The sequence below is a fragment of the Chrysochloris asiatica genome, unplaced genomic scaffold (assembly GCF_000296735.1).
Source record: "Chrysochloris asiatica unplaced genomic scaffold, ChrAsi1.0 scaffold00033, whole genome shotgun sequence".
Classification (NCBI taxonomy): Eukaryota; Metazoa; Chordata; class Mammalia; order Afrosoricida; family Chrysochloridae; genus Chrysochloris; species Chrysochloris asiatica.
In genome coordinates, this window is record NW_006408551.1 from 4,285,011 (window position 1) to 4,311,910 (window position 26,900).

A 26,900-nucleotide genomic window follows, 5' to 3' on the forward strand; every position below is an offset into this window, starting at 1 on the left:
GAGGAGCTGCCTGCTAGGTCACACTGTATGCCACCTGCCTGAGTGCTCAGGGGAAACTGAGGCCTCCTCATCCCCTTTCACCACCAAGTGTCCCTCTGGACAAAGCAAAGTCCTGTCTCCATGCTCCTGGACTCAGCAGAGGCTAGAAGTGGAGTCTGGGCTTCTCTGGGCGCAATTTCCTATAATCACTCTGACCACGGGCATTATTTTCCCATAAAGCCCTCTGAGACCCTTTGAAATCTATTGGTCTCACTTGTCGGGGTAATTTTCACCCCCACTTGAGGACCTCCTACTTTTTGCTCCAGAACTTAGCAGAATCTGAATCACCTGAATCACCCACCCACCCAAGAGAGAGACGCTTCCTTAACTCAATCCTGCACACCGCTCCCCTACCACCTCAAGTTGAGCATTCCCGGTGCCCTCCCTTATCTGTTCTCGGGTCCTGACCCAACTCACTAGGGGAGGCGCGGAGCTCGGCTCCGAGTAGTTCCCGGGACCCACTGCCAGAAGACAAACTGGGGGTTGCCGGAGGGGGCCCGGAGCCAGGAGGCCCCCCTGTGCTCTTGGTAAAGATGCCACTGATAAACTTGAGCATTTTGCGGTCACGAGTGGATGCTCTGCCCCCCTCCCGGCCCCGTTTCAACCCCGGAGCAGGCGGTTCCAGGGTGATTGGAGGTGCAGGCCCTGGGAGCTGCGCCGAAGTGGTGGTGGCTGCAGCAGCTGGAACCGGAGTTGCGGGAACTGTTAGCGGCGGAGGAGAGCCGGCGGGTGGTCCCGGGTGCAAGTCACTGTTGTCCAAGGTCTTACTCTTCCCTTTCCGAGGGGACAGCTTTCCTCGTGCTCCAGGCCCAGTCCCGGCCCCACCAGAGGTCGCAGCTGCAACGCCCCCTGCTCCTGCGGCGGTGGCAGCAGTAGAGGCAGAGGCTCCCGTCCCTGAGCTGCTCTTTGACCCCTTGACCCTGGGCTTGCCCTCGCTTTCGGGCCATGACAGGCGGCTACCAGCGCCCTTGCCCCCTCCGGCTTTGGCGCCACTCGTGGTCACGGTTTTGCAAGGCTTGGGAGCTGGCGGAGGAGGCGCCACCTTGAGCCTCCGGCTGCCAGTGCCAGGATGAGGGGAGGATGAGCCAGGAATGCCGCCTCCTGCCCGGCCTTCGGGTTCTGGACCCCCCCAGCTGGGGCTGCTGAGCAGGGGTCGCCGGGAGGAGGTGGGGGCGCCCCCAGGCTTGGGGTCGGGGCTCAACCCCCCGGAGAGGGCAGGCCCCGGGGGGGCGGCCCAGAGAGAGAGGCGGCGGCCAGGAGCCGGGGAAACCGGGCGGGCCGGACTGGCCGGAGCCGGGGACAGTGTAGGGGGCTCGGCGCCCCCGGTGCCCGCACTGCTAGTGCTGATCCACAGCGCATCCTGTCGGTGGAAGAGACGCTCGTGCCTCTTCTTGCCCGGCTCCTCCGCGCCTCGGGGGCTGCCTGGATCCCCTGGCTCGGTGCTCCTGGTCCCAGGGGCGCCGGACGCGGTCGCAGACGGGGAAGGCGGTGGCGGAGGCACCGACTCGAGCTTGACCAGAGTCAGCGAGATGAGGTAGGTCGTTGTCCGGCGCTGAAGCGCGCCCGCGCCCCGGCTCATGGGGACCCGAGACCCCCGAGCTGGGGAGGAGAGGGGACTCCCCCGGACTGCTTCAGGGGGGCCCAGCCATGGGGCCGCCCTGCTCGCTGCCCCCAGACCCCAGACCCCGCTGAGCCCCCGGCCCGGCTCCGCTGTCGCCGCCTCCTCCGCCGCCTCCGCTTGCGCCCCCCTCCCATCACACAGGGCGCCCCCTCCCCATGCTCCCCGCCCTGCGCCCCCACCCCCTTGGAGCCCCGGGACCTTGGTGCTGCTCCAGGGAGGTGCGCCGGACAGTGTACCCCGGCCTGGGTGGGGGCGCAGAGATGGGCGAAGGAGGGCGGGGAGGACGGTAGTGGGGGCAATTGGGGGAAAAGGAAGGAAAGAGGACAGAAAGGGAGAGCCGGAGGCTAGGGGAGAGGAGGAATGGTGCAGGGGAGTCAAGGACGAGGAATAGAGGCTCCAGGGACCCGGGCCACGGATGGGGTCGGAGAAGGGGTCATCAGGAGGGTGGGGATCGAATGGGCTGGCGATGCGGGGGATTCGCTGGGCGCAGGGAGGATGCTGGAGATGGAGATACAGGCGGCGGCGGGGGAGGAAGGAGGGAAGCTGAAGGGAGGTGGGAACCCACGGGTCTGGGGTCTGGGAGGGGAGGGGAGGGGCGTGAGATCCGGGCGAAGGGTCCGGGGGCTCGCCGGGGCTCGGCTTGGTCCGGATGCTCGCTGTGTCCGGGCGCTCCCCTCACATAGAGGAGGAGGCGGCCCCCCGCCCCCCCAACCCTATCTCCCCCCACCTCCTATCCACCAGCACGGCTGTCTGCGAAGGCGGCGCAAAACCCAGGACTGGATTCCCCTCCCCAAATCCTGGGCTGGATTTCCTGGGATTTGGACTCACCTACTCCCAACAGCCTAACCCCCTCCTCTTTTACACCAAGATTGGGGGTGTGACTGTGAATGAGACATTTAGGCGCAAGGGTGAAAATCGACGTGCGGGTGTACTGATCACGGAGAAAATGGAGCAAATTTAGGTCCCCGTCAAGCTGAAGCGGGAAAGTAGGGAACCCTGGAATCCTTTTCCCAGGACCCCTCTTCTCTTGTAGGTACTTTTCCCCTTGACCCAGCACCAATACACACATGCAAATACACTAACAGGGTCTCGACCTGAGCCGACTGTCCTAGAGTGAACTTGGAAAGTATTCCCCTGGGACAGGGACAAACAAGGAATTTAGCAGGGTATAAAGAAAGGGGGTGGGGAGGGAGAAATATGGGGACTCAGGAAGTCCAAGTCTAGATGAGTCAAAGACTCCACTCGAGGTGGAGGAAGGAGGGATATATCTATAGATTAACAGGACCCCCATACCAAAATGCATCTGGTCTCCATAGCAACCGCAGCTCTAAGAGTGCCTCAGAAACTGCGGGGGATAAGAGAGAGATCCTTGTGTTTGGTGGGTGGGGAACCCTCCAGAAGATGTTGGTCTAGGGGAGGTACCATCCTCGCACCTGGTTACCCACAAGTGGGGGGTTAGCTCCCTGATTATAAGGATCCTTTCCTAGTAGAGGCAGCAGAAGCCTGCCTCTCCTGGGTTCCCATCCAATCTCCTGAGGTTTGCCGGGTGGGAATCTTTTAGAAGGTTAAAGCAGAGAAAATGGAAAACATCCCCGCTAGGGACTCTGGAGTTCAAGGCTCACAATCCTCCAGTCCCGGGCGGAAGGTGAAGGGGTTAGGCCTAGGCCGAGGAAGAACAGAGACCGGGACTCTGGGAGGGGTGTAACGAGAGGAGGCACGGAAAGCGAAGCGCTCTCTGCAGCCTTGGAGACCCCTCGTCGGGATTGGGATTCAGGAAGTCTCAGCGTTCCCTTGATTTGGCGTCCCACCCTCCTGACGCAGCCCAGACTATAATAAGTGCGGCCGTGGGCGGCTCTTGGAGGCAGGAGCCGGCAGCGTGCTTGTTCATGGGGGGTGAGGGTGGAGGGCAGAGCCAAGATGCGGGGTGCGCTTTGTCCTCCTAAGGTCCTGTACCGAAGACGAAAACCTAGGCGGTCGTGGCCCAGCGGCTTGTCCACACCACCCTCCCTTACACAGTCTGCAGAGCCTCGATAACACCATTCCCAGGACAGCGTACCCTTCAGTGGTCTATTTTTGAAGACAAGGGCGAAAAACTGTTGGCTCTGGCTTAATTTTCCTTCCTTTAGTTATCTCAGTTTTCCTTTATGTTTAATGGGAACAGAATCCTGACTCTTATTAAAGAAGGAATGAAACAAATCACTTAGGATGAGTGAAGTTTCCTCTGTGATTTCAGCCTCCACTCCTCTTCATCGCTTCCTTTTTCCAGAGCTAAGTAGCACACCTGTGCCAGAGTAACCACCTAAACCACTCTCTGTTTCTTTTTTTTTTTTTTTCTTTACGGGGTGGGGCTTAGACTCTTTCCCTAGGAGGCACTCTGTGGCCACGCCTCCTAAGCCAGCCCGATTGCTGTCGGAGAAAGTGTGGCTGTGGGGAACCAGAGGTAGGAGAGTACCAGCCTCAGAAAGGCCAGGGGAAGGAGGAAGCATAGGAAGGAATGAAACCATCACTTCCCCAAGCTAGGCTTTGGTAGCCTCTACCATCAGAGAGCTCTGACAAGAGGTGTCCCTGATGGGGAGAACATCTCCTAACTTCTCAGGTAGATAGCTAAGAATGGAAAGGACTAAAATGGTTAGAAGAGTGAGATGTGGTGGAAGACATTTTTCTTCTGACCATCTCCATGAGCAGAGCAGTCTGCTTTTGTTAGCTTTTTGACACCTCAGAGATGAATGAGGTGAAAGTAGGCTGGAGTGGAGAGACCCCCAGTTCTATCATTTCCCTAGTGGCAGGGCTTTGTGAATGGAGAAGAGCTGTCCCTGCCAGGGCCCCACCACCGAATTGGAGGCTGGGGTGGAGGCAGGAGGATGTGGCGATGGTGTTGCTATGGCAGCACTTCCTCCCTGTGTTGTCATCACTTGCTCTAATGGCACTAAGGAGGTAGAGCGGAAGGTGTGTTGGGGGAAGACAGGAACAGGAACATAGGGAGGAGAGGTGACCAAGAAGAGTCCTGGGGACTTCTCTGTAATTCAGCTGTCCAGAACATGTTGTGTGAATGCTAGTGTGGCCTTAGGAGCCTGAGATTCTCTGCATGGTGTATTTCAATGTGTGTGTGTGTGTGTGTGTGTGTGTGTGTGTGTGTGTTTCTCTACAGCTGGAGAACAAGAGGTCACTGATCCTTAGCACACCCTGGGAATTAATACATTATTTAGTCCCAGAACCTTCTGCCCCGAACTGCTTCCTGCTCTGGACTTCCCAAGCAGGGACCAAGTCTACTATTAGTCTGTCATAGCCCTTCTTTCCTATGCTCACCCACTTCTCCATTGCCAGGGAGGTCAGTTCAGCATTGACCGGCGTTTTGATCCCCTGGGAGAATGAGTAGAGTTGGGGAAAGAAAAAAATGACCCCTCCCATGACTTTTTCCATTCTCCTCAGATGTATTCTTCCTTAGAGTCCAGCTCTACCTTGGGGACTAGGAAATAGTGTATGCTCCGGTTAGTCCTTCTATGCCCCTACTGGTCCCCCAGGTTGGTATCTGACCCTTCCCTTACCTCGTATGATGTCCAGTGAGGCCTGGATGCTATCCTGTAGTTCAGGATTGCCCACTCTCTCTGCAAGCTTCCTGAGGCGGTTCAGAGCCTGCTTGGCCACCGCATGTCGTCTGACTTCTGCTCTCACTGCAGCTGCAGCAAGCTGCCTCTGGGCATTCATAATGCCTAGACCTGTCTTGCCAGGCTAATAGCAACTTTTGGCCCTGAAGCCCATGGCTTCACAGGCCCCAGCTCCCAGGAGGCCCCTTCTTCTGTGCCCCAGAATCCAGCTTCTGCCCACCCTTCCGTCTGTTGGCCTCACTTCCTGACTGGTGAGTTTCAAACCCACAGCTTGAGACAGCACTACCTCTTGTACCTCTCACCCCCCCTAGTGTTGGCCCATCAGCCCTGCCAGCCAGCAACTGTTATGACTCTTCAGACAGGAGGATGGAGAGACTTTAACAAGTATACTAGGGCCTCCTGTTGTTGTTGTTGTTAAGTGCCCTTGAGTCAATTCTGACCCACAGTGACCCTGTATAGGATTTCCAAGGAGCAGCTGGTGAGCTTGAACCACCAACCTTGCAGTGCAAACGACTTTGCAGCCTGGTGTATTAACCCACAGCACCGCACCAGAACTCAGGGCCTCCTGTAATTAAGGTAGCTAATTAAGATGGATGTTGGTTCTAGAAGCATGTGGCAAGCCCCAAGCAGGTCCCAAGTACAATCCCAAACTCTTACAGATAACCACACACACTTGATTTGTTACCCTCATAGTCCTGCATCCTAGTTTACATTTGTACTTCCGATCTGCTCTGCATAACCCAATGAGCCCTGTACACTGACATCTTGCAACATAACTTTTCCTTATTCATCTACCCCACTGATCAATCATTTGCTGCTTAAGGGACCAAGTAGCCTTGGGGACAGTAATCTATAGTGGGGGACAAAGCCACTATCCTCCATGTTCACTTACATTTTTCACAATAATTAACATGACTCTAATACCTGTGGCACTGTAGGACTGCTAACCACAAGGTCAGAGGTTTAAACCCACCAGTCACTCCTTGGAAACCTTATACAGGGTCGCTATGAGTCAGAACTGACTCAACAACACAAAACAACAAACACTTATTGGGAGCACAGTGACTCCATACAATAAGCACTGGACTGCAAACCACAAGGTCCACAGTTTGAGCTAACCAACCACAGGAGAAAAATGAAGCTTTCTGCTTTTGAGAAGATTTAAAAAGCCTCGGAAACCCTGTACAGGAAGGCTGTAAGTTGGAAGCAACTCTATGGCACTTAACAACAACAACACTTAATAGTTTATAGCACACTTTCATGTATACTATCCTTTCATATATGACAGTCTGAGGGGTAGACTTAGTATCTCTATTCTGCAGAAAAAGAAAGTAAGGCTCAGAGAGACCAGGAATAGGTGAAACAAAGATAGAGGTGGAACAAAGGTTCGGTTCTACTCTGTTGGAATTGATTCCAACTCATAGCGACCCTGTATAGGGTTTCCAAGGAGCACTGGTGAGTTTGAACAGCCAACCTTTCAGCTTAAAGTACTTTGCATTCTGGCTCATTATCCTGCAGCACCACACCAGGACTCCAGGTTCTACTCTACTGTTAATTCACTTAATTACACAATGAAAATTGCCAGCCAATTCCCTTCTCCCTAAAACCATTGTCCTGCTTTTGATTTACGACCTGAAAAAGAGGGTATATGAGGAATTGAGGACAGGATGAAGATAAGGAGGCTGGTGATGGCAGTGGTTTTAAGACTCAAACCTCTCTGACTCTGCCAAATGCTTCTTTTCCTGTAAATCTTCTTGATATTGATCTGTGAAGGATAGAGGATTATAACTAGATAAGGATAAGGTAATTGGTGTTGGGACTACCAGCCGGCACCTATAAAATGACCTAAATAATAATAGCTAACTTGAATATTTACTATGTGCCAGACACTGTGAAGTACTTGGATCGGGGAGAGACTGATGCCAAGGCACAGAGATCTTCAAGGAATGCAGGACCTCCAGATGCTGAAAGAAGATTCGAACCTTTCTCCAGAGTCAGCAGTCTGAATTTGGACTTTTAGCCTCCTAAACAGGGGATTTCTGGTGTGGCGCTGTGGATCAGCACTGGACTGCGAAACACAAGGTCGGCAGTTCAAACCTACCAGCTGCTTCTCAGAAACCCTATACAGGTTCACTATGAGTTGGAACTGACTCGACGGCACTTAACAACTGCAACAAACTGTCCTGGTGTGCTGCTGTAAAAATCAGCACTGCACAACCACAAAGCTGGCTGTTTAAACCCACCAGCTGTTCCTTGAAAACCCTAAACAGTGTCCCTATGACTCCATGGCATTTAGCAACAACAGCCCACTGAAAGGAGTCCTGGTGTGGTGCTGTAGGATTAACAGTGGACTGCTAGTGGTTCAAACCCACAAGCTGCACCTTGGAAACTCTATACAGGGTCACTATGAGTTGGAACCAACTCCACGGCATTTAACAACAAACTGTGAGAGAGTGCTGGTGGAGCTGTAGGATAAGCATTGGACTGCTAACCACAAAGTCAGCAGTTCAAACCCACCAGCTGCTCTTCAGGAGAAAGATGAGCCTTTCTGCTTCCATAGAGATTTACAGTCTAGGAAACCCTACATAAGGTTGGAACAGATGCCACTGCACACAAAACAAGCAATGTTCTAAGCATTGTACACATGAGGGGTTTCAAAAATTTCATGGAAATATATGGAATTAACTCATTTAATCCTCACAACAACCCTAGAGATAGGTTGTTATTTTCCCCCATTTCACAGATGAGGAAACAGGCACTGTTTCCTGACTAAACGTTACACAGTGGTCAAGTTGGAACTCACACTTTTAGCCAATAACTGTACACAAATTTAGATCATTCTGTGGAGTTGAAAGCCTTTTTTCATTTGTTTCAACTGCTTTTTTCTCCTGGGGAAACGAGCAACTAAACCTTTCTTCACTGTATGTTAAGTGCCATAGAGTCCGTTCCGACTCATAACCTCTCTGAATAGATAGGGTTTCTGAATTTGTCAATCTTTGCGGAAGCAGAAAGCAGAGCAGAGCAACTGGTGGGTTCCACCTTGTGGTTGCTGCCCAGTACTTAACCTACAGAGCCATCACGCTCCCCAAAATGCACCTATTCAATTATAAATATTTATTGATCAATCATTATGCCCACCCCAGAGTGAAAATGTGAAGGCTCCTTTCCTTCATATTAATCCTATCCCTGACTTCTCCCTTTGACATGTTTTGCAAGCTCTGGATCTGGTAAGTATATGTTCTGAAGAAGCAGAGCACACCGATATGTTCACTTGTGACTTTGTCACATATTATATGGAGTGCACAAACCCGAGGCCGCTATTTTTTCTGCACTGTATTTAGGGGATATTCACAACCTGATAAGGACAAATGTGTTAGTAAATGCACTTGCAAACGTACGAGAATTTGCTGCGTGTTGCTGTGCCTAGCCTCTCTATGGCCACGCTAAATGTCTCAATATCCTGTTCCTTTGGGTGTTCCCAAGTGTGACGAAATAACAACAAAATAATGGCGTCATGGTGAGGTCACTTCAGGGCAAGAGGATTGGACGGGGGAGGGCGTTCCCTCGAGAGGAGGAGCCCTTGAGGTAGGCTCTCGAAGCCCCACCTTCTCCCTCTTCTTTATCAGTTTCCCGAGCCTTGGATTAGCCCTTTTGCAGATCCGATCACAAAAAACTCAGTTTTCAATCCGGGGTTTTGAAGTTCAGAATTTGGTCCCCATGAGAATCTCTGGATACCCCCGTCTCAGTTTTAAGTTTCATCCAATGAAGAACCTAAAGGAGGGGCGGGGAGGCGGGTCAGTGACGTAATGTGGATTGATTGGCACTCAGGCCGTCGACATCCAGGATTAGCCCGAAGCTTCGCCAATCCCGAGGCAGAGTGGGACACTGCGAGCGCCGAGGCTTGGGTTTGGCTGGACTCGATTTAAAGAGACAGAAGCAATCGGAGCCCTAGAACACGGTCCCCAAGACCCTCCCCCCAGTCCTCGGGACTTCTTGGGTCCCTAGAGCTGGGAAGATGGTTTGCGGCGGCTTTGCCTGTTCCAAGAATGCGTTGTGCGCCCTCAACGTGGTCTACATGGTGAGGTTTTGGAGGTTGGGGGAGCTTCAGGGCAAAAAGGCTAGAGGCGAGAATCTCCAGGGGACTTCCGGTGGGGAGAGGGGTGTTGGTGCTTCCGGGAAGATTCCTGGGAACTTCCGGCAAAGAGGGAATTCCTGGGGACTTCCGTGGGAAGACGGGAGACTTCCTGTGATGTGGGGGGTTTGTGTGAGTGTGGGGAATAAGTGAAAAGCATAAAGCTCCATCTAGTCATCCGGCCTGTGAACTCGAGTTTTCCAAAAAAAAAAAAAAAAGTTTTTACATTCAGTCTCTTCCTTCCCTGCTACCCTTCTCAGCCGTGTGAATTGCAATAGGACGAGCTCCCGGTCCCTCTTTCTTCCCCACATTTACACAAACTTCAATGCTCTCTTTTGGCCCAAATCCTCAACCTTATCTGTACAAGCACGCTAGTATTCTGAGATGTATCCTGCACTAATTTCATCTGTTTCTCGTAGCTGGTGGGTTTCCTGCTCATTGGAGTGGCTGCTTGGGGTAAGGGCCTGGGTCTGGTGTCCAGCATCCACATCATCGGAGGAGTTATTGCTGTTGGAGTCTTCCTTCTCCTCATCGCTGTGGTTGGACTGGTGGGTGCTGTCTACCACCACCAAGTTCTGCTCTTCTTTGTATCCTTTGTATTCCCACCTGAAGTGATGGGGGAACCAAGTAGTCTAAGAAAAAGTTCGAGATTGTTAATAGGACCTCAGGGATAAGTCTTACCTTGCCATATACTACACAATCCAAAGAGCTGATGATTTTGCTTTCAGCTGACAAGAGTTGTAGTTCTAAGGATAAGCCCACACGGAGTTCTGGTATGGTGCTAGCAGTCCAATACAAGCACTGGACTGCTAGTTGCAAGGTCTGTGGTTCAAACCCACCAGACATTCCCTGGAAACCCTAAACAGGATTGCTGAGTCAGAACTGATTCAATGACATTTAACAATAACAGGACTGGTGTTTTCCATAACTCTCCTCAGTATATAATCATCCTTGGTTTGGTCTTCATCTTCCAGTTTGGAATCTCTTGCTCCTGTTTGGCTATTAACAGAAGCAAACAGGTAAGGGAATTGTCTTTTTAAGTGCTTTTTTTTTTTTGGAATCCAAACCTCCAAGTACACAACAATCATTTTTTAGGTTCATTACTTTCAGACTCTTAAGTCTTTACATTATCTGGTTAATTTTTCCTACTGATTTAGAACCTGAAATGGGTATTCATCATGTCTGTATGACCACACACATTCTTGTTTCTGAGTGAGGGATGAGGGATGGTGACTCTCTGTGCTGAAAAGGGAAATTGAGCACTGTAACTGGGTTCAGGATGTAGGGTACTACTTAATGTTTATCATCAAGTAATCATTCCCTTTGCCTGCATCCTGAAGACAGATGTCATTAATGCTTCTTGGTGGGTCATGAGCAACACAACCCGGAATGAACTGGAAAGAAGTCTTGATTGTTGTGGCTTGTTCAACCTCACGTACCAGAATCAACAAGATTCTACTTCATGCTATGCAGTGAGTCTGGGGAGGGGGGGAGAGAGAGGAAAAAGGATAATGTCCAAATAGGCAGATATAAGGGCTGGGATGTCATTACGTCTTCCTCTAGCAGGTGTCTTGTATTGGGGCTATGTGTTGAGAGGTGGTAGACAGGACCAGTGGAATTGTAGTCTACAGAATACTGGTCAGGTACTAGTAAATATGTTTTAGACATTCACCATAGGTATTGGGATAGGACAGCTTAGGAATTTTGCATTCTCCAAACTCGTTTGTTTTATCCTCAGATTTGCAAGAACCGAAACCCTCCATGCCAGGTGTGTGGAGAAAAGATTCTTAACCATTCAGATGAAGCCCTAAAAATTCTGGGGGGTGTTGGACTCTTCTTCAGTTTTACAGAGGTAATATTCTATTCTTCAGTTCTCTCATGTATACATTTTCTCAACATGTCTTATCCTAAGAGATTCAGAACTGATGCTTATCGCTCTCCTTGTTTCTGCAGATCCTTGGTATTTGGTTAGCAATGAGATTTCGCAATCTGAAGGATCCTCGAGCCAACCCTAGTGCCTTTCTATGAGACTTTGGATCCTTTGACTTCTCTTCTCCTTTCCCTAACCTCTTTTTCCCTTAGGGAAAACCTAGGGTCTATAGCCCTTTTTGTTTGAGAAAAAGGAAAAGACCCTGTGCAACATCCCTTAAAGCTGACTGAACAAGTTAAGCTTTAAACCTTGACATGTTTTTGTTGGAGCAAGATTATAGGGAAAAGAAAGAAAATCTTCACCTCTCCCTAAGTGGATGCAAGAAATGCCTAGGCGTGCCTGAGATGGGGTTTGGAGTCATTCCTGGCTTTGTTTCCCCTCTTACCCTTCTACATGCTGGACCACCTCAGTGTATTCTGGCCTGATTCCAAGTGAAAGTCAGGGACAGAGCCAGAGAAAACAACCAAGAAATCTATCATATACCCCACATTCTAAGAAGCAACATGTTCCTTTCTTCTCTGCCTGGGCCCTGTGACTTAAGGAAAGTCTTCAAGACTCTGTAAGGAAGTTCCTTCTTCCAAGTGGGTTTTCCAAATTCCCCAATGGCAATGCCAGTCAAAGAAAGAACCATTAAAAAAAGACCATGTTTCTTTGTTTTGTTTTTTTTTCTTTTTCCTGTATAAAAAAAGGGAATCCAATTATCAAGGATAGAGATGAGGGTAAGACAGGACACAACCCTTGGTGTATGGAAATAGGGGACAGGAGAAGAATATGCCTCAAAAAGAGGGGTGGGAGAGGGAGATCTTTAAGGCCGTAAAATATTCTCTGTAAAAAGTTGGGGAGGGGTATCCAAGGCCTTGGAAATGAAGGCAGAGGCTAAAGTAGAGATTGCCTGATTAGTGGGCAGGGGGTTTCTCCACTTAAGTGTCCAAAGGAAAGGAAAGTACAGCTTCTCTTCCTCCTCCGGGTCTTGTTTCAGCTACTCCACTGCTCACTCCGGATTTCCATCTCCTTTTTGTAGATAAGAGTGCTGCAGGGCCCGGAAGGCAGAGATTCGCTTGTGTGGGTTAAAAGTCAGCATTTCCTAAGGAGGAAGGCAAAGGTCAGGAAACCTAGGATTTTCCCTACCCCCAACAAGGGATATGGCCTATTTTCTACATCTCTGTCCGGTAGGTGGCCATTCACAGTAGCAAGGAAAACTGCAGCCCATCCAGCAACTAAGTGTCAGTGACTACAATGGTTTGTGTTTCTCCTGTATGGCTCCATTTCTCACCCCAACCTTGCCCCGACCCTTGCTCAGTACCAGCAGCAGCTGTGCTCCAGATTCCTCCAGCTCAGGTACCACAGACTGCACTGGGCGGGGCCCTCTGGGGGAAAAGGCTCCTCGTGGTAGGGACACATCTCGGGGCCAGTCATCCTCTGGGGGCAGCCCGATCAGGCTATGGGGAACAGGAGAACTCTCATCAGAAGAGTCCATCTCCAGCCTCCATTCCCCAGGGGTAGAGCCAGTAGATATCTAGTACTTAGAATAAAGAGAAGACTCAGAAATGAAAATTCTTTTCCATCTTACAGGTTACTTACTCAAAAATTTTGCCTAACTGGTCAGCTTCTGAATTTCCACAGAAGAGTGGCCTAAGGTGAAAAGAGAACAAAGTAGCAATCATTTTCATAGAAATTGGTATTGGTAGTGGAATGATTGTTGTTAAGTGTCATAGAGTCGGTTCCGATATACAGCAACCCAATATAGGGTTTTCAGGGAGCGGCTGGTGAGCTTGAACTGCCGAACTTGCAGTTCAAATCGACTTTACAGTCCAGCGCATTAATCCACAGTGCCACACCAGGACTCCAAAGTGGAATGATTGTTGTTGTTAAGTACCATGGAGTCGGTTCCAACTCATAGTTACCCTGCACAGGGTTTCCGAGGCTGTAAATCTTTACGGGAGCAGAACGCCTCATCTTTCTCCCGCGGAACCGCTGGTAGTTTCGAACTGCCAACCTTGAGGTTAATAGCCCAATTCATAACTACTAGGCTACCAGAGTGCTTAGCAATTCAAAATAAGAGTATGGCAAATAAAGGGACATTTCATTCCAAAATCCAGGACTTTTCAGAGCTTGTGGTTATACAAATGGAGGGTCAGTGGAACTAAGTGATGATGGTTTATGAATAAAAGATCTGGGGAACTCAAGATGACTCAAGAAACTAGGTTCCCTTACTTTCGACGAAACATCTCTGCAAAAATGCAACCAACGCTCCACATGTCCACAGGGGTTGCATATGTAGATTGCAGAAGAACTTCAGGAGCTCTGTACCAGAGTGTAACAACCTAAAGGAAATAGGAAGAACCAATGAGGGCCATAAAAGTTACCATAAAACATAGAATGATTGACTTCTCTATTGTTAGGAGCAATCACTCCCCTACACCAACCAGATCCCATTTTGACTACCATCTTTATACTGACCACAGGTGTAAGTGCCATCTGGTAGCTGTAGATTCTGGCCAGGCCAAAGTCAGCCAGCTTGACTGTCCCACCACTTGTCACCAGAATGTTCTCTGGCTTCAGGTCTCGGTGAACGATGCAATTGGCATGCAGGAAATCAAGGCCTCTTAGAAACTGGCGCATTAGATCCTGGAGGTACAGAGGCACTGGAAACTCGGCACCATACTTGAAAACCCCAACAAGGTTCCACTACAAAGGCCCCAATCTTCATCTGCATCTGTGTCCACTCCACTCACCTTGATAGTCTCCACTGGCAAACCTGGTAGGGGTGCTTTGTCTAGATAGGTCCGTAGGTCTTGGTCCACATGTTCAAACACCAGGGTCACTTTGGTTTCCCGGTCAGTTCGGGCTGTGGCACAGACGTCCATCAGTCTGGCCAGGACAAATGGTCACTCACTGGTCAGTCCCCTTTAACCCAACACGACCTCCCAAGTTTCCTCAGAGTCCCCATTTTTCTCCTGACCACCGCTCCCCACCTACAGGCTGTTTTTTCCCTTGTATCACCCACTCCCAACCCTCCACAGTCTTCTCACCGGACAACATTGGGATGCTCAAAAGCCTCCAGCCGCCTAAGTAAGGCCACCTCACGAACTGTGCTGATGGGAAGGCCCCCTCCAGTGCCTTCTCCATTGGGGACTCTCACACTCTTGAGGGCTACAAAGTGGCCACTGTGGGGATCGCGAGCTTTGTACACCGTCCCATAGGCACCTACGCCAATCTCAGCTACTGGCTCATATCGAGGAGTGGCCATTCTTAGATCAGGGAAGACCCTGCAATCAAATAGAGACTCCTATCACCAAAACTCCCTTCCAGAATTAAGTCTGCAGCAACGAAGTGACTCTCACAAAAGGCATCAAAGAGACAAGGGCAGTATTCCATCCCCTCCCCAACCTCCCAAGGGCTGGCTTCTCAGCTAACAATGACCAATTCCTCCAGCCACGTGAGGTCTAGAATTAAAAAGCCTTTAGATCCATCGCACCCGCACAAGGGAAAGCACACACGACACACCTCCTGCACCAAAGACCTAGTCTAGTCCATAAAATTACACTTCCCCACGACCACGAAGGATCTTACCTCAACACCACGCTCCTGGAACGACCCTTCCAAACCCGCGAAATGCACGCGTGGGGAATCGTGGGGGGGGCGGGGACTCTTGGGAAGGGACTGCACTTACCTCACCCCAGACCAGGAGCTAATGAGGCGGCCCGTTATCGAAGTCCTGGAGCCAGGTCCTGAGGCGCCATACACGCGAGCTCTGTCCCAAGCAGCTGGACACGAAGAGCCTGACCATAGACACTGGACGCAAGCTAGAGCGGTTCCTTTACCCCCACCCTCACCATGTGACCAGCTGCCAAAGAGGCGCGCGGAAACTGGGTGGGCGGGGCGAACGCCGGACGTTAAGGGCACGTAACCATCCGCCCATGCGCAGAAGAGCGGCCAAGAGAGGCAGGGAGCGGTCAGGGGAAAGGGGCGTAAGGACTACGGCAGCCACGTGGTCTGTTGCTATCACACGTGACCGCTCGACATTGCACTGAGGAGCAGAGGTGTGGTTACACTACGAGGCACGTGACTGGTTGCCTTAACCCCAGCTGGGAAGAGGGAGGCCGAGAGAGGGTGGAACCCAAAGCGGTGCCATGGTAACTTGGGCCACCCAGATCCCTACTTTGGGGTGAAAACCTACCCCAAGTGCACCTTATGTCTCACTACGTGCCACTTAGTTTATCCTTATTAGCAGAGGATCGGGAAACAAGAGGTGGTGCTGTCGCCTTTCTGCTCCATCCCCATCGGAAAAATATTCTTATTCGTGTCTTTGTTTCGTTCATTCAATAATTTTTTGCTAAGACAGCAATCCAACAGGAAGACTAGCTTCCAAAAAAAGGCAGGATAATTCCCCCTCTGCCTCCCCCCAAGAGTTATTGATGGCGAAACAGGAATACTTGACTTATAAAGTTCTTTTCAGCTCGCAGTAACACCTGAGATGGAGGCAGAGATGAGGATATAGAGCTGGGGAAACTAGATTCATGGAAGAGAAAAGACTGAGTGCTGGAGGCCAGGAGGCAGGCTTGCAAAATATGCCCTTTGGTTGTTTATTGTCTATTCCTGAGTGTTTTTGTGTACATCCCCCTCCCAAAAAACAGGGAATAGAAGCAAATACCGTTGAATGATGATGAACAGAGGAGATTGTAATCATTGCAATGAAACCATCTTGTAAAACCGATGTTCTCCCATGTAAACTATCACTCAATTCACAACTTAAAAAGATTCCATGCCAAAAAAAAGTTATTTTCAGCTCTAAGATTCTATGATGTGTGTGTGTGTGATATCTACAGGTATAGGATTAAGCATGTGCAAGGAAGTAACCACCCCCAACCTCACTCAGGTCACCATGAGGATGATTTGAGTCCTGAAAACCTGCTGACTCATTTGGGGTCATTGTGCTTCCCTCTTTGCCCACAGTGCAGTTTTCTTACCCCTTTGCCTCTGCTCAGACATCTAGATAAACAAGTAGGTTTCTCTGGATTCCTTTACCTTAAGCCAACTTCTTTATCTCCTAGCCCTTTAGGGGGATGGGGTGGGGAAGGGAAGTAATCTAGTGTCTCTTTTCTGAGAAACTCTCTAAAACCTTTTTATTACCCTTTGGTCAGTCCTCCTATCCTAACTCCTATCCTCTTTAACCATCTGGCTGTGGAGGTAAGAGTTCAGGCTTGAAAATGAATATAAACCTTGCTTTGGGGCAAAATAGAAGACTGACAGTACAGATTCCCACCCTCACCCCCCTTCCTTTCTCATACTTGTAGCTCTGGGCCTTTGCTGACAAGGGCAACTGGGACTCTAGTGAGAAGCTCCTTGTGGATAAGGAGCTTGTGAGATGAATGTTTCATTGACTACCTTGGCAGGGCTGGTTGGTTTGTAACCCTTCTGTCAGGATAAGATAAGTGTCTATGTTGTCGTTGTTAGGTGCCAGTGAGTCAGTACCGACTCATAGCAACCCTATGCACAACAGAACAAAACACTGCCTGGTTGGTCCTGGGCCAACCTCATAATCGTTGCCACACTTGAACCCATTGATGCTGCCACTTGCCAATCCATCTTGCTGGGGGTCTTCCTCTTTTTCTCTGACCTTCCACCTTACCAAACATGATACCTTCTCCAGTGACTGGTCCCTTCTAACAACATGTCCAAAGTATGAGAAACGGAAGTCTGGCCATCCTGGCCTCCAAGGAGCACTTTGGCTGTACTTCTTCCAACATACATCTGTTTGTTCTTTTGGCAGCTCATGGTACTTTCAGTATTCTCCTCAAGCTGACATCTTTGCTCTTCAACACTTTAAAGAGGTCTTGTGCAGCAGATGTGCCTAACGAAATATGTCATTTGATTTCTTGGCTGCTGCTTCCATTAGTTGATAGTTGATTCAAGAAAAATGAAGTCTTTGACAACTTCAATCTTTTCTGCATTGATAAGAATGTTGTTTATTGGTACAGTGGTGAGGATTTTTGTTTTCTTTACATTGAGATGCAATTCATACCCATACAGAAGGCTATGGTCTTTGATCTTCATCAGTGTCTCTGAGTTTGTCAGATTCTGTCTACCAGCAGTCTCCACTTGGGCTTCATCTTGTACAGAAGTCACCACAGCTGTCTTTAGAACAGAAGCCACACTCTACATCTGATTGGGTCACACACAGCTCCTTTTCCTAATTCACTCATCCACCCATCACCCAAAACAATGGAATGCTTCTTACTGTCTCTCCTCTATACCTTTTATTGAAGATCCTTTGTTTGGCTCCATCCCATCCCGTCACCCGTTAATTATTCTTCTACTAATTAATTTTGTCTGTGTTGGACACTATGGGCTCCCCGGATTCCCTTTACCCTGCCTGCTCTTTGAAAAGGGAAGGAGAGAAAGGATATAAGTGTGGGGCAGAGATAAGGTGATGAGGGGGCAGAATTGGTTCTCAGGGTCAAGGCTTCCTTAAAAGTAAAGGTTAATCGTGTCATGTGAGTGACATGTTCACTTCAGTGCAGTGGTGTCGAGGGCAGAGTACTAGGAAAGACACTCCAATTCCTTTAGTACATTACAATCACACCTTTCTGTTTCTTGTACAGTCCGATTCCGTTTCTCACACACTCATCTTCTTTCCACAGCCCCACATCATGCACAAATCATACACACGGTCTTTTGTTTAAAAGCGCTTATTGCTCAAATGCATCACATGCTCCCTCACTCCCCTCACACATTCCCTTGGCTTTCACATTCTTCTTGGACTCTTGCACAGCTTTCTTTACACAGTTCCCTTTTGCAAAACAGCCTCTCCCTCCCAGGTGCACCTGCATCCTTTCTTCACTCTCCTTCCATTCTCACCCGCAGGCCCCTCCTCACTTTCATACACACACCTATTCTCCCACCCGAAGCACATTCCCGTTCCGTGGCCACTCCCCTCTCTAAACCCTCCCATCGACTCACTAACTCGCCCCCGCCCCGGGGGACACCTGCTCGTGCGGGGCAGGGCGGGGATGCGCAGCCGCGGCCCCTACTCCGCTCCCCCTCCCCGCCCCGCCCCTCCCTCCATCCCTCACCGGCTCCCCGGCTCCCGCCCCGCCCGCCCGCCGCTCCGGGGGGGTCTCCGCCGCCGCCGCCGCCGGAAGGAGCCGCCATTTGCCGCCGCCGAGCGCACGGACCGAACTGAGCGGGATCCCGGAGCCGGAGCGGGACCGGGGCCGGGAGGACGGCGATGGGGGGCGGCCCAGCCGCAGGAGGACCCGGGCGCATAACCCCGGGCGCCCGGCCCGCTCCGGACCCGGACCCGCGGGGCGCCGCACCCTGAGACCCTCTCCCCGCCCCCTGCCCTAGCCATGGCCGACTGCCCCGCCGCCCCCGGGCCGCCAGCCTACTCGGCCCTGCTAGCCCTGGAGCCCCGGCGGCGGCAGCAGTGAACGGCACTTGCAGGCCCCTAAGTCCCCCGCCCGGCTCGGCTCTCCAGCGCGCGCCCCCTTCCCGGCCTTGTCTTTTCCTCCCCCTCCCCCCTGCCGCTCGAGCGCTCCCCCCTTGCACGCCGCTCCCCGTCCCCCCAGCCCCCCGGCGCCCGGACGATGCTCAAGTCTCGGCTCCGCATGTTCCTGAACGAGCTGAAGCTGCTGGTGCTGACGGGCGGGGGGCGGCCCCGGGCCGAGCCGCAGCCCCGGGGGGACGAGGGAGGCGGCTGCGGCTGGGCGCCCTTCACCGGCTGCTCGACCCGGGACGGCGACGGCGACGAAGAGGAGTACTATGGGTCGGAACCGCGGGCCCGGGGCCTGGCCGGGGACAAGGAGCCGCGGGCCGGGCCACTGCCACCGCCCGCGCCCCCGCCCCCGCCCCCGGGCGCGCTGGACGCCCTATCGCTCAGCAGCAGCCTAGACAGCGGGCTCCGAACCCCCCAGTGCAGGATCTGCTTCCAGGGCCCTGAGCAGGTCAGGCCTGGGCACCCGGCTGGGCAGGGAGGGGTGGGGGTGCGCACCTGAGCCGCCTAGGGAGACCGCTAACAGTGGGCGGGGCCTGAGGAGGCTGGGCGGGACCCAGGACACCAAGTAGGAATGGAGTGTGGGATGGGGGGTAGGGGGGTGTCTGGAGACTCCCAGAGCGCCTATTTGGGGTGGGTGGGGTGCAGGGGTCTGCAAGAAGAGGTGGGGCTTTCTCACGAGAGGCCTCAAAAATCCATTCACCTGCTAGTGGGGAGAGCCCTTCACTCCCTTCACCACAGGGTCTTAGGAGACTGAGGGGACTGTTTTCTTGAGGTTGACCAGTGAAAAGGAGAGAGCTTGTGTTCTTACGTTGGAGGTAGGGGAAGCGAGAGGGTCCCACCCAGCACCCTTGCTTCATTTAGTATTTCTCCCTGTGGGGTACGGTACTTCCGAGGTTGCAACTTTCTAATCTCATTCCACAGATTATCTTTTGTTTAAATTTTATGGACAAAGTTGCCTCCGGATAGTGCTATTTAGTGAGAGAGCATTCCTTTATTAAAGTGAAACATCCTCCACATCTACCCCCAGAATTTCTCCCCTTTTTGATCCTTGGAAACAGAGAACCGTAACCCACCCCAGTCTGCACCAGATCTTTGATATAATTTACAGTGATGGGAATTGCTGAAGCAAGGCATGCTTCAGAAGCTCTGACTCTCTCCTACCTCCTTTGGGAACACTTAAAGACTACCTTCCCCAAATCTTCCCCCATCTCTTTCCATCCCCCATCTTTATGCTCTGGAGAAGTTTCTCTTGAGCTCTAACTTTTCTTTTTAGTTGTAGCCTTAGCCTCTTCCCCTATTTTGGGTAAAAATAACTGAGATTTTTAAGGTGGGAGTAAGACTGACCTGAAGGGAAGTTTCACCTCTCTGGGAGCACAGCTGAGTGAGATCAGGGTGGTGATGGCTGATAAAGCCCCTTCCGCTCTTCCTCTAGGGGGAGCTCCTGAGCCCCTGCCGCTGCGATGGCTCTGTGCGCTGCACACATCAGCCCTGCCTCATCCGCTGGATCAGCGAGAGAGGCTCCTGGAGCTGTGAGCTCTGCTACTTCAAGTACCAGGTCTTGGCGATCAGCACCAAGAACCCACTGCAGGTGAGGGGCAAGGAGAATAACTGGGGGCAAGGGTCCTACTGACAGTATAATCAGGGGTCCTCTAGGAAGCTTCTTTCTTTTCCATGCTGTTAAGGATCGTCTATTGTCTGCAAGCCTTTTACTTCATTTATTTACAAAGACATTTATTGGGTACCAGCTGTGTCCCAGACAATGTTTCAGGCACTGAGAGGTAAAAGGAAAAGATGATAATGTTGATGATGATGATAGCAAAAATATAGTGTTTTATATGTACCAACTTCTTGGAGTGTGTTAACTCTTTGAGACCTCATAATTCTCTTTTAATCTTCACAACAATCTTATGAAATAGGTACCATTAATATCCCCATTTTACAGATGAGAACATTGTAACACAAAGAGAATAGAAAACTTGCCCAAGGTTACTCAGGTAGTAAGTAATGGAGTTAGGATTTGTGATTCAAACCTAGATATTCTACTTCAGAGCACTCACCTTTCTAAATTAAGACAGACAAATAGTCTCAAACAATGTGAGAAGAGCCACATTCTAGGTTTGATTAAGACGCAGGAAAAACAGATGGTGATTCTGCTTGAAGGGCTTTGGGAAGGCTCCTGGAGTATCCTCCTCTTCAAGTCCGCTCACTGACTGGCCCTCCATCCCTTTTATTACTTTCTGGAACCTTTTCTCCCTCACAGTGGCAGGCCATCTCTCTGACGGTGATTGAGAAGGTCCAGATTGCTGCCATAGTTCTGGGTTCTCTCTTCCTTGTCGCCAGCATCTCCTGGCTCATCTGGTCCTCACTCAGCCCTTCAGCCAAGTGGCAGCGGCAGGATCTGCTCTTTCAGATCTGCTATGGCATGTACGGCTTCATGGATGTCGTCTGCATAGGTGAGGGCACCTCTCTTCCCTTTACATGCTCAGTGTCTTCCTCAGCCTCATACACTTACCATCCTTGCCCATTTCCCTTAGCTTCATGGTCATGCTTTCCCCTACTGGGGGCCAGGAAGTCTGTCTTGGTGCTCTCCCTTCCCTGTGTTCTCATGCTGGGGAAATGCTTCCTTAAGAACCTTGGATCTAGACAGCAGTTGACCCTTGGGTTTCTTTTTCCTCTTGCTCAGGCCTCATCGTCCATGAAGGTTCCTCAGTCTACCGCATCTTCAAGCGCTGGCAGGCAGTGAACCAGCAGTGGAAGGTTCTGAATTATGACAAGACTAAGGACATAGGAGGAGATGCAGGGGGAGGGACGGCAGGGAAGCCAGGCCCCAGGACCTCAAGGACGGGCCCCCCTTCTGGGACCACCAGCCGCCCCCCAGCTGCCCAGCGCATGCGGACGCTCTTGCCTCAGCGCTGTGGTTACACAATCCTGCACCTTCTTGGACAGCTGCGGCCACCAGATGCCCGTTCCAGCTCCCATTCTGGCCGTGAGGTTGTCATGAGGGTCACCACGGTCTGAAGTGGATGTCAGGCACAGGGATCTTGAGTTGATGCATTGGCCAGAGATGAGCTCTCATGGCTGCTGACCACACTCCTGGCTGGAGGCGTCTGGAGCACACGTACTGCTCCCACCACTGAGGATCTCTCTGTCCTCTACTGCCTATGGTGTCAAGACACCTGGATGACATCCAGTCCTCACTGACCGCTCCTCACACTTATCCTGGGACAGCCAGTGGGCAGATGGGGAAAGCAGCTTTTCTTCCTGGAGAGAACCGTCCTTACCTCAGCTCCTAGGGCCTCCAGGCTCCCAGCTCTACTGCAGTGACTTGAAGGGGGACCAATGCCAGAAGAAAGGGGCTGTAGATCCCCCACTCCCTACCCCATGGCCACAGGGCATCTGGCAATAAGACTAGTATACATTGACCTTCCGTTCCCTGCATGAGGGCAGGGGGACTTCCCCCTGCTTCTCCCCCCATTGCATGGGGGGAGGGCATAAAGAATCATTTATATGCATGTGGAGACTCCTTTCTCATCTGGGGCTTTTCTCGAGGGCTGGAAGGTGTGGGGAGGCTTCTCAGCACAGGTTGCCAATCTCCAATGCAGTGCTAGGTTCTGAGTTGGAGGTGTAACTCCCACTTGCTGGTGAATAATTCACGTTGGCTGCTAGGTGGCAGTGCTTAGAGGTATCTAAGGGGTGGACTGCCACCTGCAAGTTGTGTGATTTAGAAAAAAAATCTCTCAGCTGTGATTTTCCTGTCTACCTCTTAAGAGTTGGAATGAGGATAAACAAGGGACAGGTCAAATGCCATTGCAAAGAAAACCGATAACGTTATAAAACGATTTCTAGACTAGTTGATGATCCATTTATTTCAAGTAGTAGCTGGTATAACAAATCCCAAAATGTGTTTTTTTTTCATTTGGAGTTACACAGAGCCTTGGAATTTTGTGGAGTGACATCATGTTAAGTTGTTGTTGTTAAGTGCCGTTTAGTCGGTTCCAACCCATAGCGACCCTGTACAGGGTTTCCGAGGGTGTAAATCTTTACGGGAGTAGAAAGCCTCATCTTTCTCCTGCGGAGCAGCTGGTAGTTTCGAACCGCTGACCTTAAGGTTTGCAGCCTGATTCATAACCACTATGCTACCAGAGATGTAGGTAGGGAAATATGAGGGGAAATGGACATTATAATGGTGAAGGATGGTGATTATTTGAAAGAATGATGTCCCCCTAAATATTGGGGCCTACGGAGCTCTGGTAACGTAGTGGTTACGAGTCGGGCTGTCAACTGCAAGGTTAGCAGTTTGAAACTACCAGTGGTTTTGTGGGAGAAAGAGGATGTGTTCTGCTTCCATAAAGATTTACAGCCTTGGAAACCCTGTACAGGGTCACTATGAGTTGGAACTGACACCACGGTACTTAACAACAACAACAAACACTGGGGCCTAGCAGGTAAAGGAAGGCTGGAGCCATTTTTCTTGCTTGGGGTTCTTCCTAGGTGCTGTGCTCACTCCAGACACATGGTAAGAAATGAATTCAGTCCATTCATAGTGAGATAGGTGTTCCTAATGTTTGGAGTCTTCTACTCCATGGAAGCTCAGAGTTACAAGCCTAATCCTGACATGCCCTGGCTATTGGTATTAACTGAAATGTATTGTGTTTGGAGGTAGTATTGTAGAGAGCTCTTGCCTATAAAGAAAAGATTTGGGAAAGACTCAGAGAACTATGGGTCAGCCTGAAGGCTAGTCCATTCCTCCTGAGGCATTGCGGATGTGTGTTATATGAATTACGGTCTTTTAAGTGAATTATTCATCAGTAACTAAAATAATTATTTCAGACATTGCTAAAGTCAGATCTAGAAGCCTTTCCTATTATTGAATCTTCTCTCAGGGAAGTTTTTGCCCTGCCTCCTTCCTATGGGTGTTTGAGAGACAATTGCTTCTCTGTTGTTTTTATCTGACATGGAGGTAGCTTCTGACTCCTGGTGTTCCTATACAACAGAATATAACACTGCCTGGTCCTGTGCCATCCCTGTGATCAGTTGCAGATCAGACCGTAGTGGTCCAGAGAGTTGTCATTGGTTCTTTTTCAGAAGTAGATTGCCAAGGTTTTCTGACTATCTTAGTCTGGAAGCTCTGCTGAAAGCTGTTCAGCATCATAGCAACATGGGTGGCAGATGGGTGGTGGCTGTGCATGAGGTGTACTAGCTGGGCATCGAACCTGAGGCTTCTGCATGAAAGGGGCGAATTCTACCATCAGTGCTCCATGTTTCTCAAAAAAGGGTCCCACATGTTGTCAAGTGCCATCAAGTTAGTTCTGACTCATAGTCACCCTGCATAGGGCTTCCTAGGAGTGACTGGTGGGTTTGAACTGATGACCTGTGATCAGCAGTCCAGTGCTTATCTTATAGTGCCCACCAGTCCAAGTGGCAGCGGCAGGATCTGCTCTTTCAGATCTATGGCATGTATGGCTTCATGGATGTTGTCTGCATATGTGCGGGCACCTCTCTTCCCTTTACATGCTCACTATCTTCCTCAGCCTCATACACTTAACATCCTTGCCCATTTCCCTTAGCTTCATGGTCATGCTTTCCCCCACTGGGGGCCAGGAAGGCTGTCCTGGTGCTCCAGGACATAACTTCCAGGAAATTGTGACACCCACCCACACCCACCCACACCCACCCCCGCACCCTTCACTCCTAGTGTAGTGCTATAGGATCAGCACTGGACTGAAAACCACAGGTCGGAATTTCAAGTCCACCAGCAGCTTCTTGGAAACCTTAGACAGGGTTGCTATGAGTCGGAACCCACTAAACTGGCACATAACACGATTCTCTTAAAAAAAAAAAGACAGGGCCTTGGCTGCTGTCCATGGTGCTAACCACAGACTTGCCTGGGGCATGTAGGAACCCAAACTGGACTAGGTGCCACAGGTTACCTGGAAATATGGAAGTGTATCCATTTCCAGTCTATGAAAGGATCAGAATGAAGAGGGAACCGAAGCTGAGCCTTCCATCTTTCCAATGTTCCCCTAGGAGATAACTGTAATTCTCCATCAGGGGAGATTTACTGATTTGCTACTCACAGGAGTACTGCTGGTACGGATCAGAAGGGAGATAGAAAATCAGAGTGATAACTAATCTCTATATAAGCTGATAAGGAACTCTGGTAGCGTAGTGGTTACAAGTCGGGCTGCAAACCTCAAGGTCAGCAGTTCGAAACTACCAGCTCTACCGCGGGAGAAAGATGAGGCTTTCTGCTCCCGTAAAGATTTGCAGCCTCAGAAACCCTATGCAGGGTCCCTATGAATCAGAACTGACTTCACGGCACATTACCACCACCACCACACCAGCAGTATGAGGTTCAGATAGATACATATATGAGGGGGGCTTCAAAATTTTTCTAGGAAATGGAATGAAAAGATAATAGAATTCTTCCATAAACTTTTTGAAGCCCCTTTGTACTAGTGAGGATTTCTGTGCCAAGCCTGGGCTGTCCCTTAGTGATGCCCCACACAGCAGCTTAGATGTACCAAAGAGCCCACTGGCACAAACACTGCTTCTGTTGTGAGATAGTACAGCACCAGTGGAAGTCTTGTATGAGAGTTGGGGCAGTAAAGTTCCCTCTCCTTTTTCTAATTTGAAGATATTCTTATCCTTGACGATATCCCCTAATGGTACAGTGGGTCAAGCATTAGGCTACTGACTGAAAAGTTGGTTGTTGGAACCCACTTGCCACGCTCTGAGAGAAAGACGAGGCAGCTAGCATGCATACAGTCTTGGAACACTTACGGACTCTTCTACTCTGTCCTATAGTAGTTGCTATGTATCCGTTTTTCTTACCTGGGAAAAGGGGTCATGGAAACTGCTGCCCTTGAGTTAGTGATCTTATTTGCCCCAATGGGGAGTGTGGGTGGGCAGAGTCCTCATTACTGCTTTCAGGGACAAGGGTCTGAAAAAAGTTTGAGCTTTTAATCTCCCTCAACACTCAGATCTGCCGAAAATTTGGTCACTTAAATTCAAGTTGAATGTAGTGGTAGAGGAATTGTGGTGAAGACTTGAGCACTGGGTACAGAAGGAGCTGAGAAGAGTGAATGTGTGCCAACCTTGGCCTCGGCACCAGGCTTTGTGTCTGCCCGGCCTCTCGGTAGCTCTTGTATAAATATATACCCACAGAAAGCCTGGATGGCTAATGCAGTTTCTATGATCAGGGAGCCATGACTGGAGCAAGGAACTGAGAGGATAGGAAGGAGGAGGGAGTATGAAATCAAATCTCCATCTATACCCAGCTAATTGTAATGGGGGTCTGTGGGGAGCTGCAGAAGGAAGGGGGCAAGTCTTGACATGGAGAGGGTAATCTGGGAAACAGCTTTGGGGAGCATGTTGAGAGATTTATTTGGGTCGAAGATGAGTTAATCTGTATACATCACAAGGGGAGAACAGTGCCCAGCCTCTGGGGGGCCAGAAAATGCTAACTCAGGGGAACAGAGGCACTCTCTGCCCACCCTCCTTCTCCTGCCTCAGTGCCCCAGGGCTGCTGGCTGCCCCCACACTCAGCTTTCATCCTGTCTGACTCTACTTCTCTGCTTGTATCAGAAGGGAATTATCTTAGAACAACTTTCCCAGAGAGGGACATCCTAGGATGTCCTTTGATCTGACAGCCCAGGTTCCAAAAGTACTTCCCCTACCAAAGAACCAGCCACCCCTGCCCATCTCCGCAACTTCCCAGCTCCCTGCCCATTTCTACAGCCTAACCACTGCAGTTACTTTTCACCACCACCCCCTGAATTTCTTACTGGTAGCCAGACTTGGCTGTTCTTTCTACAGATGGAAACATGTCAGGATTGTGATGCACAGCACTCTCCCAGGTGTCCAGACCTCCCACCATTAATAGGGGTCACTCCCAGAGGAGCTGAGAAATCAAGGTGGGGAAGGAGGTCTTCTAAAAAGTGGGTGTGGGAGAATGGTGAGTCAAAAGCCAAGGGTGGAACATTTGATTTTTTTTTAAATTTCAAAACTATGAATATTTTTCAGTATCAATATAAAAAGGAAGGTAGAGGCCTTGGTAGGGACAGATCCTGTGA

The 26,900-nt window shown here is 50.5% G+C and overlaps 4 protein-coding genes across 6 annotated transcripts in view; 2 read left to right on the forward strand and 2 right to left on the reverse strand.

Annotated features, from left to right (window-relative positions):
• Positions 1-5,453, reverse strand: part of AGAP2 (ArfGAP with GTPase domain, ankyrin repeat and PH domain 2) — a 16,726-nt gene extending 11,273 nt beyond the window's left edge. Inside the window, exon 1 of one of the 3 annotated variants that reach the window (XM_006859498.1) lies at positions 5,206-5,453. In XM_006859498.1, the coding sequence (XP_006859560.1) occupies positions 5,206-5,365 (160 nt within the window). In that variant the 5' untranslated portion in view covers positions 5,366-5,453. Of the gene's footprint in view, positions 1-456; positions 1,619-5,205 lie in introns of those variants that run through there. The other 2 variants (XM_006859497.1, XM_006859496.1) reach the window with 2 other exon arrangements.
• Positions 5,454-9,009: 3,556 nt separating this feature from the next.
• Positions 9,010-11,425, forward strand: TSPAN31 (tetraspanin 31). Its single transcript, XM_006859499.1, has 6 exons — positions 9,010-9,343; positions 9,817-9,984; positions 10,336-10,416; positions 10,738-10,869; positions 11,136-11,249; positions 11,351-11,425. Exons 1-6 carry the CDS (start codon positions 9,281-9,283, stop codon positions 11,423-11,425), a joined length of 633 nt encoding a protein of 210 aa, XP_006859561.1. The 5' UTR covers positions 9,010-9,280.
• Positions 11,426-12,318: 893 nt separating this feature from the next.
• CDK4 (cyclin-dependent kinase 4) lies at positions 12,319-15,200 on the reverse strand. The gene is made up of 8 exons (XM_006859500.1): positions 15,001-15,200; positions 14,360-14,596; positions 14,063-14,198; positions 13,788-13,955; positions 13,542-13,651; positions 12,909-12,959; positions 12,631-12,766; positions 12,319-12,411 (listed from the first exon to the last, which is right to left on the reverse strand). Exons 2-8 carry the CDS (start codon positions 14,575-14,577, stop codon positions 12,319-12,321), a joined length of 912 nt encoding a protein of 303 aa, XP_006859562.1. The 5' UTR covers positions 14,578-14,596; positions 15,001-15,200.
• MARCH9 (membrane-associated ring finger (C3HC4) 9) lies at positions 15,022-21,843 on the forward strand. The gene is given in 7 exon segments (XM_006878334.1): positions 15,022-15,055; positions 18,334-18,860; positions 18,862-18,900; positions 18,902-19,273; positions 20,258-20,413; positions 21,086-21,278; positions 21,509-21,843. Coding segments are annotated over 7 exon segments (1,656 nt in total).
• The last annotated feature ends 5,057 nt before the right edge of the window (positions 21,844-26,900 follow it).

Excerpts from the sequence above, each read along its gene's own strand:
- CDK4 (XM_006859500.1), bottom strand. The coding sequence starts at position 14,577 with ATGGCCACTCCTCGATATGAGCCAGTAGCTGAGATTGGCGTAGGTGCC. Across the intron at positions 12,767-12,908 it reads CAGTTAGGCAAAATTTTTGA|CCTGATCGGGCTGCCCCCAG; the intron begins GTAAGTAACCTG and ends TGTTCCCCATAG. Across the intron at positions 12,412-12,630 it reads CTGGAGCACAGCTGCTGCTG|GAAATGCTGACTTTTAACCC; the intron begins GTACTGAGCAAG and ends CTTCCTCCTTAG.
- TSPAN31 (XM_006859499.1), top strand. The coding sequence starts at position 9,281 with ATGGTTTGCGGCGGCTTTGCCTGTTCCAAGAATGCGTTGTGCGCCCTC. Across the intron at positions 10,870-11,135 it reads ATTCTACTTCATGCTATGCA|ATTTGCAAGAACCGAAACCC; the intron begins GTGAGTCTGGGG and ends TTTTATCCTCAG. Across the intron at positions 11,250-11,350 it reads TCTTCTTCAGTTTTACAGAG|ATCCTTGGTATTTGGTTAGC; the intron begins GTAATATTCTAT and ends TTGTTTCTGCAG.